We start from the raw sequence: 13,391 nt of genomic DNA, 5'->3' as shown, positions 1-13,391 counted from the left end.
ACCAAGCATTAAGCAGTAAAATGAAAAGATAGCATATACTGTAAACAGATACATCATTAACAGTGAGTCTTCGAGGTTAAAAGACCTGGTGGGCAAACCAAAGGTATTTAGCTCTTTGTTTCCCTCCCAACACCAAAGACCTGGCCTTTGTATCTGGACAAGAGCTCTTCCCTCTGTTCTGGAAGAACTTCTCTAAGTCACTGAGTCTGTAACATCGCCGTATATTGTCCAAAAACTAGTCCCGAGGAGTCAAGTGCTGAGGTGAAAGAAAGTGTAACAATTCAATACTAAATTCTACCTGCTGCCTTCAACTGCTGAGTGCACAAAATTATTTTTAAAAAGGCAAATAAATCAAAGCAAACAATAACAATTTGCCTGCAGAGACAGGAAAAGTTGGATGAGATGGTGATTTTGGAAACATGAAATTCTAAATATTCATCTCTTCATAAACATGCATATAATGATATTCCCATCAATGCTTCACACTGAAGAATAGCAACAGAAGCCTTCATGCTAGTCTGTAAAGAATAATAAAGAATTAAAAATCTACCTTAGTAACTGTTGCAGCCATATGCTTTATCCAAAACAAAGGCAGACTAGCAACTGGACTTGAGATATTACAAAGAATAAGGCTGTATGGCTACAAGGGCAGGGGCTGATTTTTTCTGCCACAATGGCTCTTCCCACTGAAACACACACACATTTGCCACACACAGGTTTGCAATAAAAATTTGCCTCTGGGGAAGCAAAAATGTCGAAGTGTAAGAATGTACTTCAATAAGAAACCAGAGACAGCAGCAGCAAAGCTCACCATAGGTTCTGCCAGCAACTGTTTTATGGTATTAGGCAAATTGTCCCAACACAGGTTTCCCCCACTTACCTAATCTCACAGAAGTTAAGGACAACTAAGAAGGCTGTTTAAAGGCTTTAAGCTGTAATTAGAATCCACTCAAATTAAGTTTGTTGTTGGAAGTTAACCTTCACTGGATGCTTACAATCGGCAGCAGAGACGCCTGCAGAGAGCTGTGCCCTTCCTGGTCTCGGTTTAGATATCTGGCCTTTCTTTCTCTGTTCTTCTCTGAGTATATAGAGCTGATGAATCTGTTTTAACTACTAGTGAACCTGTACTATCGAATTCAAGAAGAAAATTATATTTCTGAAGTGAGAGTAGATGGAAGACAGAACGTACCAGGGTCAAGCCCACATTCCTTAGTTTTGGGCCGTGTGATACTCAAGTAGAGATGAACTCACCTTCCGCTCCTGTCTTCGTGGCTCCGGGCCCAGCGGTATGTTTCGGCATAGCCTGTGTACTCACTGTACTGTTCAGTACCTGAAACAAACAATCTGCCACTATTATTTTTCAGAAAAAATTATTTCTTAAAAACTACACCCTCTAAAGGGTCTCTGTTAAGAAACACAAGCAGATAAAAAACCCCACTAGTCTTAATGACTTATTATTTCACATGAAGAAAAAAAATGATGCTTCCAGAAGCAACCACAATATTTAACGTACAGTGAATGAATGGTCCAATCAACAAGAAAATAAAAGTCTGCCATATTCATTTTTTCTTTGACGAGCACATAAAGACTGTGTTTTATAAAAGTCCACTGTCTTCAGTGTCAGTAATCTGATGGTAATATTTAATTTGCATTGTTGAGAAAATAAATTTTATATAAAAACATTCCCTAAGAAAAGTATTAATAAGATTAAATTTAGGATTTGCCTACCAATAGGCAAAATACTTCAAAGGGCTTTGTATAACCAGGATATTATGCATGAGAAGACAGGGAGGGAGAAAAGCATAATTAACATCTGATAAGAACAGGTACCAAGCTTGGCCTTTAACACAGGTGTCTAATTCATGGGACCTGAACATAAGAACAAGGGCGGTGTCCAGAGTGGCAATAGTTTCTACTATTTCACTAAATAAGCTCATTCCAACTTCTATGGCCAACTCAGTAACTGCTTGATAAGAATCAACAAACAGTAAAATTCAAAGCTGAAGACCCTGAGCAAGACAATACTTTTCACGTATGAAAAAGAGAAACAAGACAATACTGAGAACTAAGATCAATGCCATTCTTAGCGCAGCTGACTCTTGAACAGCGTGAGTTTGAAGTGCATGGGCTCCCTTACACTGCAGTTTTTTTCAGTGGTGAGTGTTACAGTGCTACACGATTGGCAGCTGACTGAATCCACAGATGTAGTCCCCATAAGTGAAGGAAACAGGTATTCAAAGGGCTAGCTTGTAAGTTCCCTATACACGTAAGTTGTATGTGGATTTTATGGTCCTACTTTTCTCTTCAAAAGACATACTTCAGTGGCAAAGTGAAAGTCACTCAGGTGTATCTAACTCTTTGCAACCCCATGGACTACTATACAGTCCATGGGATTCTCCAGGCCAGAATACTGGAGTGGGTTCTAATGCCCTCCTCCAGGGGATCTTCCCAACCCAGGGACTGAACCCAGATCTCCTGCATTGCAGGCAGATGCTTTACCAGCTGAGCCTCAAGGGAAGCCCAAGAATACTGGAGCAGGTAGCCTATCCCTTCTTGAGCGGATCTTCCCGACTCAGGACTCAAACTAGGGTCTCCTCCACTGCAGGTGGATTCTTCACCAACTGAGCTATCAGGGAAGCCCAAACTTCCGTGGGGTTCCTACCAAAATGAATAAACTGAATCTAGTTATGAAAAAACACGGGGCAACACCTCAAAAGAGATATTCTACCAAGTGATGGTCCCATCACTTCATGGGAAATAAACGGGGAAACAGTGTCAGACGTTGTTTTTCTGGGCTCCAAAACCACTGCAGATGGTGACTGCAGCCATAAAATTAAAAGACGCTTACTCCTTCGAAGGAAAGTCATGACCAACCTAGACAGCATATTCAAAAGCAAAGACATTACTTTGCCAACAAAGGTCTGTCTAGTCAAGGCTATGGTTTTTCCTGTGGTCATGTATGGATGTGAGAGCTGGACTGTGAAGAAAGCTGAGCGCCAAAGAATTGATGCTTTTGAGCTGTGGTGTTGGAGAAGACTCTTGAGAGTCCCTTGGACTGCAAGGAGGTCCAACCAGTCCATTCTGAAGGAGATCAGCCCTGGGATTTCTTTGGAGGGAATGATGCTGAAGCTGAAACTCCAGTACTTTGGCCACCTCATGCGAAGAGTTGACTCATTGGAAAACACTCTGATGCTGGGAGGGATTGGGGGCAGGAGGAGAAGGGGACGACCAAGGATGAGATGGCTGGATGGCATCATTGACTCGGTGGACGTGAGTCTGAGTGAACTCTGGGAGTTGGTGATGGACAGGGAGGCCTGGCGTGTTGCGATTCATGGGGTCGCAAAGAGTCAGACACAACTGAGCAACTGAACTAAACTGAACCAAGTAATTGGCTTATATATTTTAAAAATATCAAGGTGAACAAACACAAGGTTGAGAAAGTGTCCCAGTTTAAAGAATGTATGACAAGTGTATTCAAAGAGAAGATATGTGCACCCTTACGTTCACAGCAGCACTGTTTACAACAGCCAAGACACAGACACACACACGTGGACACACACACACGTGGACACACACACACACACACGGACACACACACACACACACACACACACACACACACACACACACACACACACAGAACTATGACTGAGCCACCAAAAAGAATGGAATAACGTCACCTGCAGTAACATGAATGGACCTGGAGATTATTGTACTAAGCAAAGTAAGTCAGCAGAGAAAGATACCACATGATATCACTTATATATGGAATATAACAACACAAATGAGCACATTTACAAAACATACACAGACTCAGACACAGAGAACCAAGGGGAAGTGAGAGTAGGGGCGAGAAGGACTGGAAGTTTGGGAACAGGAAAGGAAAATTATTATATAAAGTGTGGGAACAACAAGGTCCTACTGTAGAGCAGAGGGCACTGTATCCAATATCCTGCGACAAACCATAAGGGAAAAGAATATGAAGAAAACTGCATGCAAATCTATATATAACTCAGTCACTGTGCTGTACAAAGGACAGCAACACAATGGTAAACTATTCTTCAATAAAATTTTTAAAAGTCAAATCTTCCCAAATTGATCTGTAGATTCAAAACAGCCTTAATTAAATTAAACTTCTAGGACTGCCCTGGTGGTGCAGCGGATATGAATCCGCCTGCCAATACAGGGGACACAGGTTTGATCCCTGGTCTAAGAAGATTTCCACAGGCTGTGCAGCAACTAAGCCGGTGAGTCACAACTGCTGAGCCTGTGTGCCTAGAACCCGTGCTCCACAGTGAGAGAAGCTACCACAATGGGGAGCCCAGGCACCACCACTGAAGGGAAGCCCCCACTCGCCACAACTAGAGAAAGCACGCACAAAGCAACAAACCCCCAGCACAGCCAAAACACGTAAGTAAGTAAACAAAATTATTTTTTAAAATTCTAAGAAGCTTTTTTGTAGATAAATTCAACAAACAACTCTGAAGAACAAAGTTGGAGGGCTCACACTGATTTCACAAATTATTATAAAACTACAGTAATCAAATCAGAAAGAACTTAAAAAAAAACCCTCGAAAACAAAACAAAACCCAAAACTCCGAATTAATAAACTGGACTTCAAAATTAGAAACTTCTGTTTTTCAAAAGTAATTGAAGATAATGAAAAGATTTATTCCATGTACCTGATAAAAGACTTAACTAAAACATATAAAGCACTTCCAAAACTCAAGAGTAAAAGACTGTACCATGGCTGGTTCATGTTGATGTATGGCAAAACCCACCACAATACTGTAAAGTAATCAGCCTCCAATGAAAATAAAGAAATTCATTTAAAAGAAAAGAAACCCCAACTAAAACACAGGCAAAAACATGACTTCATGTGAGTAGCCATATGTCAAAACTTACACAACTGTATACTTTAAATATATATAATTTGTTATAAGCCAATTATACTTTAATAAAACTGTTAAAAATGTAATCCATCTTCTTCACTAGACTGACAGCTTCTCAAGGGCAGGAACTATAAATTATTAATGTTTGTGCCTACATTAGCATCTTCCCCTGGAGCAGAGCACAGCAACCCACTCCAGTATTCTTGCCTGGAGAATCCCACGGACAAGGAGCCTGGTGGGCTCAGTCCCTGGGGTCTCAAAGAGTCGGACAGGACTGAAGTGACTTATCACGCACACACAATGTAAGAATACAGGAGCAGCTGAGTAAGTACTTGCTGCATAAACATAATTAACTAGCAAAACAGGAAGTACATGGAGGTTAGGATGAATCCAGTAATACTTAATCTGGACTGTTATGTAACTGACATATATTTAAAAATTCATTTACCAAGAGCATGGCATAGCAAGAGCCGTGAGGAATCACCCAAAGTGAACCCCCGAGTAGCCTAATCTCACTGGACTGCATTTCAACACCTAAAAATCAAGCCTGTCAATAATTTTTATATTGTTCATCTCACAGAATTGCTTGGAAAACCAAATAAAACAAATTTAAAACCCTTCAATACCTTTAGTTGGTATTTGGTGTCATCAGACTTAACTTTGTAAGAGAGTAGAGAAACCAAGGGATTCCCTGGTGGCTTAGCTGGAACAGAACCTGCCTGCCAGTGCGGAAGACATAAGAGACACGGGTTCGATTGGGAAGATCCCCCAGAGACAACAAGGGCAACCTGCTCCAGTATTCTTGCCCGGAAAATTCTATGGACAGAGGAGCCCAGCAGTCACAGAGCGCTGGACACGACTGACCACGCAGACACATATGCTAGAGAAACCAAAGCCATCTGACTCCACTTATGCAAGGCTGGAAAGAAGCCTGGTCTGCCGGCATGACTGGAAACAGAGAGACGGGAACAATCTTCTTCTGTCTTTGGCCCCGCAGTGGGCAAATCTGTTTATTATTCTTAGCAATAATAATAATAATAATAATGCCTACTCTGATCTCTTAATTACAGATAACAAACACCTGTCTTTTGAAAAGTGGCTGAAAAATATAAAATACCAATGATCAATTTCTATTGCATTTTAGAGCGGTTTCTGTCTTCTTTCCTAAGAGAAACAAAGTTAGGTTTATTTCCTTCAGGCTTGGGAAATCAAAAATGTACATATAGAAGCTTTTGCTCTCAACAAATTAAATCCTGAGTTTTCTAAGGAAACATCTTTCACAACTATGTTGTTTGTTCTGAAAGACAACTGCCCTTAGCTTGTTGAAAATTTAAATTTGTTGATAAAACTTTTCTGAAAATGCAAAGGTAAATAATGATAACAGCAAAGAAGAGACAAAAGTCTGAATGACCTTTGTGATAGCTCTCCCTAGGGATAGCCTTAAGACTTCATGCTCAAAGATAAATCTTCACCTAAGTTAAAAACTTAAGGAACCCATTTAAATCTTTTCAAGAGCTTATTACAACTTTATGAGTTCTTAGATTTAGTAGTAGTAAGAAAAATTCTTATTTTCTTTTATTAGTAATGAAAATTTATGATGAGAACAGCAAAAGATAATTGGAGATTAAAGAAATTCTACATACTAATGGGTTATGCCCCTAGCAAGAAGGTTTATACAAAAACCATCTACCCCAATTTTATTAGTATCATTAAAACAGTGGTGGTTATGCAGCAGAAAGAACACTCTTGCCTTTCATTCCCATGACTAATAAAAATTAAGAAAAGTCAAACTCCAACTGAATTTGGGTCTTTCCCAATCAGCTGGTGTCATTAGTAGTGATGTAGGGCCGACCAACCTAGATAGCATATTCAAAAGCAGAGACACTACTTTGCCAATAAAGGTGGCTCAGACTGCAAAGCGTCTGTCTACAGTGCGGGAGATCTGGGTTCGAGCCCTGGGTTGGGAAGATCCCCTGGAGAAGGAAATGGCAATCCACTCCAGTACTGTTGCCTGGAAATCCCATGGACAGAGGAGCCTGGTATGCTACAGTCTATGGGGTCGCAAAGAGTCGGACACAACTGAGTGACTTCACTTCACTTCAGTCAAGGCTATGGTTTTTCCAGTAGTCATGTATGGATGTGAGAGTTGGACTGTGAAGAAGGCTGAGCGCCAAAGGATTGATGCTTTTGAACTGTGGTGTTGGAGAAGACTCTTGAGAGTACCTTGGACTGCAAGGAGATCCAACCAGTCCCTTCTAAAGGAGATCAGTCCTGGGTGTTCTTTGGAAGGAATGATGCTGAAGCTGAAGCTCCAGTACTTAGGCCACCTCATGAGAAGAGTTGACCCATTGGAAAAGACTCTGATGCTGGGAGGGATTGGGGGCAGGAGGAGAAGGGGACGACCGAGGATGAGATGGCTGGATGGCATCACCAACTCGATGGACATGAGTTTGAGTGAACTCCGGGAGTTGGTGATGGACAGGGAGGCCTGGCGTGCTGCAATTCATGGGGTCGCAAAGAGTTGGACACGACTGAGCGACTGAACTGAACTGAGGGCTGTTTTTGTAGCGATGGGCACCTCTAGTGTTACTCAATGAAAAGCACCAGTACTATAAACAAGGGGGTCCACTTCTGTCCTTTCTATCAATTCTGTTGATACTCACAAAAGATGTAAGGACCTGTGATGCTTAAGACAATCTGATTCACTAGAGGGCAGGTTTTATATTAAGCACACAAACATTCTGCTCAGTAAGTTTCATGCCTAGGCATCTTCTTTATGTTCTCACAGAAATTTCGAAACAATATCACAGCACCACAGTAACACCTTTTAGTACCGAAGCTATTTATTGGATGTTCTAGGGGAAGATTAGAGTTTTTAATTCCTTCCCGCTATCCATACTTATTGAAAGGTTTTAACTCATGACTCTGCTCCAGGGAGAATTACAGCAAGTAGAGGAATAACACTGTCTGGATAAAAGTATCTGCCTGTTTGCACGACCTGTTTCATATTCATTTAAAAGTCTGATACCAACCAGATGCCCCACAATGATGATAAATTTAATTTATTTCCAATTTCTCAAACTCTTCTACAGATTCAGGCAGCACAGTCACAGCCATTAGCTCACTGAGTCTGGATGAATCATTGAAGGAATGGAATTGATCAGGCAGATAGATTGCAGTACATGGTTAAGAGTCTCCAAAGAAGGGAGATGGCAGAAATCCAACATCAAATAGATGATGAAATGGCCATTTCCATTAAGGGAACATCACATCACAGATATTAATTAGGAGGCACTAAAATAGAGTTAAGTGGACATGGGGGAAAATGCTGAGGTAAAGTCGCCCCGGGTGTCCTTAGCCTGAGGTGATTACAGATGGGAAGGTGAATCATGGGTCTGTGATTTTCCATCTATTTTACAATGGCTGCAGGTGAATCAGACCAGATATAACTCCAGAGTGATGAAGCTTTTTTAGACTGGGGAGAAACTATCCTTAAAAAAGGAAAAAAATCTAATGTTTTACTAGTCCCAGGGGAAATTACATCCTTTATTTACAGAAACATTGATGGAAAATGGCAGGAGACTGCTTCTCTCGTGCAGCAAAAGCGCAGCAAGTGAGACAGATGAGCTTTCAGTTTAGATGCCCTGCACTCTAACACATCTCTTACAAATTCATCTTTAAAAATGGATGGAATACTTTGTTCTGAGTCTTCAGTTCAAATCTAGCTTAACAGCTAAAAATTAAAAATCTTTTAAGAGTATTATTCGATACACTCAAATACTGGAGACAATCACATTCCAGACCTTCAGTACCCTCTAAAACAGTCTGAGATCAATATTCAAAGTATTCATAGGCCCAACAATGAATTTATGACAGTTTAATTTTTTGTTTGTAGTTCCACACACTTTTTGTCCCCTAATGACTTCTAACTGCATCCTTCTTAACTGCATACATGATACACAACAAATGCAGACAGATGACCAGTAAGTGAGTTGAGACAATGCTGAGAATAAAAGGTTTTATCTTTCTCTTTTAGTACATTTGGGATCAACCTCAGAATACTGGATGAAATGCTTCAGGTTATTAACTTCAGGTTATAGCTGCATTTCTATCAAAGAGGAAATTTCTTTGCTGAAGTTCCGTTCTAAACTTCCCACAACTCAATCAACAACTTTTATTTTTTTGCCTTACCTCGCCAATACAGCAGAATCACAAGGATATTATAAAAAATAATACAGCATTATCTAAAAGGTATGGAATAACTTGTTGAAAGCCCTTTCACCTACAAGCACTTCTAAAAGATCAGGACACATCAGCGAAAATGATGGCACAAAAACCTCACAGAACTCCTTACCCATAAAAATAATTATTATTATTATTATAAAAATAGTAATAACTGAACACTGGTAAAACTTGTGAGAATCTTTTTCTGAACTGTAGGAATTAACCAAAGGCTTGCAGCAGTCTGAGAAGTGTTTATTAAAGAAAAATTGACTGAATACTGGTAAACACAGTAAGCTGTGTATATCTTGATAACAAGCCTCACTCTGATCTTGAAGCTCCATGCAAGCAGGAAGAAGTGTCAACTGCCTGGTGGAGTGTTGAACGTGAGCCCCAACATAAACAGAGAGCCCTTTGGCAAAGAATGAGTGACTTATAAGTTCTAGGCTTTTAAAGAAATCTCTGTCTAATCATTAGCTAACCACTAATCTAATCATCCAGAGACTTCAGTGACCACACATGAAATATAGATTTCACAGTATTAGGAAAGTCACTGAACAAATAGCAACAAAGACAAACTCTGAGGAAAAGAGAAAATCTGATTCCAGGAGTTGCCACATTTAAAATGTCCAGTTTTCAAAAAATTGAGACATGCAAAGAAACAAGAAAGTTGGGTCCATCTTCAGGGAACAAAAGTATTCATGAGTAACTGTCCCTGAGAAGCTCAGATGCTGGACTTACTAAACAGAAACTTTAAGTCAAATGTTTTAAATATGTTAAAAAAAAAAAAAACCTAGAGAAAATTATGTCTAAATAACTAAATGAAAATATGAGAACAATGCCTCACAAATAGAGAATCTCAATAGAGATAAGAATCAAATAGAAATTCTATAGTTGAAGAGTATAGTACCTGGAATAAACATTTCACTGAAAGGATTAAAAAACAGATTAGAGATAGCAGAAGGAGGAGTCAGTGAACTCAAAGATAAATCAATTAAAATTATCTAGTTTCAGAAACAAAAAGAATGAAGAAAAATGAACAGAATTCAGAGACCAATGGGATATCATCAAATGTACCAACTAAACTCCAACTTTGGCCACCTGATGTGAAGAGATGACTTATTGGAAAAGACCCTGACGCTGGGAAAGACTGAAGGCAGGAGGAGACAGGGATGACACAGGATGAGATAGTTGGGTGGCATCACCAACTCGATGGACATGAGTTTGAGCAAGCTCCGAGAGGTGGTGATGGACAGGAAAGCCTGGCGTGCTGCAGTCCACGGTGTCGCAGAGTCAGACACGACTGAGCGACTGAACTGAACTGAACCAACACATGCATAATATGAGTCCTAGAAAGAAAGAGGAGAGAAAGGAACACAAAAAATACTTAAAGATATAATGGCCAAAAATGTACCAAATTTATATAAACATTCAAGACATTCAATGAATCCAAATAGGATAAAGTCAAAGAGATCTACACATCATAGAACAGTTGGAAGACAAAGAGGGAATCCTGAAAGCAGAACATAAGGGACAAAACTTAGATACATCCCTGTAGGTTGCCTACAAATGCATCTGAGGTATACACTGCGGCCCCCGAGTCTTAGTCCTGTCATATGCCCCTTGGCAGATGGACTAAGCTGAGTTATACATTTGATAGGACAGGAGACGGTTTTCACCCCACTGTAATCTTTGAGAATGACAGCCAACCAGCTTCTTCTACACTTAGTCTGTGAGTCTCCTGCACTAATCTCAAAGTGGGAATAGACTGAAAGAGGAAATGAATCTTCTTTTGCAGAAAGAAGGAAAGCATCGCCAACTGATGGCTGGTTACAGCTTTTATACGGGAATGTCCTCTCAGGCGGACTTCCTAGGCAGTACAGTGGTAAAGAGTCTGCCTGCCCATGCAAGAGACCCAAGAGATGTGAGTTCAATCCCTGGGTCAGGAAGATCCCCTGGAGAAGGAAATGCCAACCCACTCCAGTATTCTTGCCTGGAAAACTCCATGGACAGAGGAGCCGGGCGGGCCACACAGTCCATCGGGTTGTAAACAGCTGGACGCGACACAGTATGTTCTTTTAGGTACCTGAATAAAAAAGGCTTACCTTCCCTACAGTGGCTGATTAAGAGTTTCTTCAGAGTTATGAGTTAACCATCATTTTTTTGGATAGCTTATACACAAGAAAATACTCTGACATAGTGATATTGCAATCTGGAGAAACTTAAGGAAAATGCTGTAAATCCTGGTAATAGGCCTGTAAGTACAAATTTAACTATGTTTCCATCTTTTCTCCTCCCGTGTTAACATAAGTCAAAGAGGCACTATGATAATCATACTTTTTCTCTTAAGATTAGAAATTAGAATAAATATAAGGTTACGGATTCATTTCCCTTCTATAAAGCTTACTGTTGTATTGACCCTCTTCAAACTGCAACTGTTTTTTCTACTTAGTGTATTCATACTGAAGTACAACAAATCACTCTGGAAGTATAATAAAAGGATAGTAATAGGATTCATGCTCAAAGACAAATCACTGTCTTTTTTTTAAGGGTACTATATCATAAAATTTTCAAACCACAGAGTAACTGAACCATCTTTACCCTTGTTCCTCAGATAAAGAAACCAACAAAGAAAATGTGGGGATAAAATATCTTACTCAAGATTATGAAAATGAAACTAACAATTAAAAAAAAACAAGCATAAATTAATGAAATAAAATGTTAAGACTAACTCCTTTGTTGTTCACCAAAAACTATCACAACATTGTTAACTGGCTGTACCTCAATACAAAATAAAAAGTTTAAAAAAAAAAAAATATTGGGACCAATGCCCATGGAAAAGAAAAGCTATAACTGAGTGGCCTTTAGTCTTCATGACCGTCATAGATGGAGAACTATTCCACTGTCCAGATGTCTCAGAACTGACCTGTGATGATAAGACATTCATTGTGATCCAGCACCTCAGTGAAGAGCCGTGAAGCAATCAACTCAGGGTTGATTAAAAAGCGGATTTCTTCTTGCACAAGTCCTGCACTGGTCACACCACCTCCGACAAAACGGTTTGCGAAATCCACCTATTTGGGAAGATGTGACATGTTAAACGCTGATTTCAAATACCTGCATTTATGATTAAGAAGTACTCCCTCTAAGCTCTGACCTTCCTTTCCTTCCCTGTATAAATCAATCCCCAAATTATCAATCTTCCCAGGGATATTGGATTGTGGTTGACTGCACTCTTTCCACTTCACTGCAGTTAGCATCTCTGAATATTTCTTTGGATTCCAAAACCTTAGAATTTGCGTTTAGGCAAAAGCCTCAATGTAATCATATGGGCTCTTGTTTAGAAACCTTATTTGTGCTCTGAGGGCTACAAATCCAGGGAAGTTTTATCTGGAAAGGTTTTAAGGTCATCTCTCCACCATTCACTACTCAGCTTCCGTTTATGTACTTCATATGACATTAATATAATTACACAAACATATCTTATTGTGCTTTGCTTTATAGCACTTCACAGATACTGCAATTTTTTTTTTAAACAAACTGAATGTTTATATCAACTCTGCATCAAGCAAAGCTCTTGGTGCCATTTAACAAACAGCATTTGCTCACTTTGTGTCATATTTTGGTAATCCCTGAAATATTTCAAACCCTCAACCAGCAAAAAGATTATGACTTGTGGAAGACTCAGATGATGGCTGGAATTTTTTTAGCAAGAAGTACTTTTTAATCAAGGCATGTACATTTCCTTAGACATCAACGCTATTGGACACGTAAAAGCCCACAGTATAGTGCAAACATAACTTTTATAAACACTGGGAAACAAAAAAGTTCATGTGACTTGCTTTATTGTGGTCGTCTGGAACTGAACCCATGATATCTTCAAGGTACATAGCCTGTATCTGTTTTATATAACATGGCAATCAAACACTCGTCCTTAAAAGATCTGAAAAGTTTAGGAAGTAACCTTTTCTGAGTAATTTTTTTTTTCTTTTCTAAAAAATTTATTTATTTTTAAATTGAAGATAGCTGCTTTACAAAATCCAACTGCCCTCTCACCTCCCTCCCCACCCCACCCCTCTAGGCTACAGAGCCCTGTTTTTAATTCCCTGCGTCATACAGCAAGTTCCCAATGGCCATCTATTTTGCATATGGTAATGATATGGTAATATAAGTTTCCACATTACTCTCTCCATACATCCCACCCTCTTCCTGCCCACCCTCCACCTGTGTCCATAAGTCTGTTCTCCATGTCTGCATTTCCACTGGTGCCCAGCAAAT

The 13,391-nt window shown here is 39.7% G+C and overlaps 1 protein-coding gene across 2 annotated transcripts in view; it reads right to left on the bottom strand.

Annotated features, from left to right (window-relative positions):
- Positions 1-13,391, bottom strand: part of PARG (poly(ADP-ribose) glycohydrolase) — a 118,024-nt gene that overhangs the window by 23,986 nt on the left and 80,647 nt on the right. For both annotated transcript variants that reach the window (XM_052640046.1, XM_052640044.1), the window contains exons 13-14: positions 12,040-12,187; positions 1,252-1,330 (exon numbers count right to left, since the gene is read on the bottom strand). In XM_052640046.1, the coding sequence (XP_052496006.1) occupies positions 1,252-1,330; positions 12,040-12,187 (227 nt within the window). The remainder of the gene's footprint in view (positions 1-1,251; positions 1,331-12,039; positions 12,188-13,391) is intronic.

This window comes from Budorcas taxicolor, chromosome 5, assembly GCF_023091745.1.
Source record: "Budorcas taxicolor isolate Tak-1 chromosome 5, Takin1.1, whole genome shotgun sequence".
In the NCBI taxonomy this organism is placed as follows: Eukaryota; Metazoa; Chordata; class Mammalia; order Artiodactyla; family Bovidae; genus Budorcas; species Budorcas taxicolor.
Note: the sequence above shows the minus strand (reverse complement) of the source record. Positions and strands in the feature narration are given on the sequence as shown.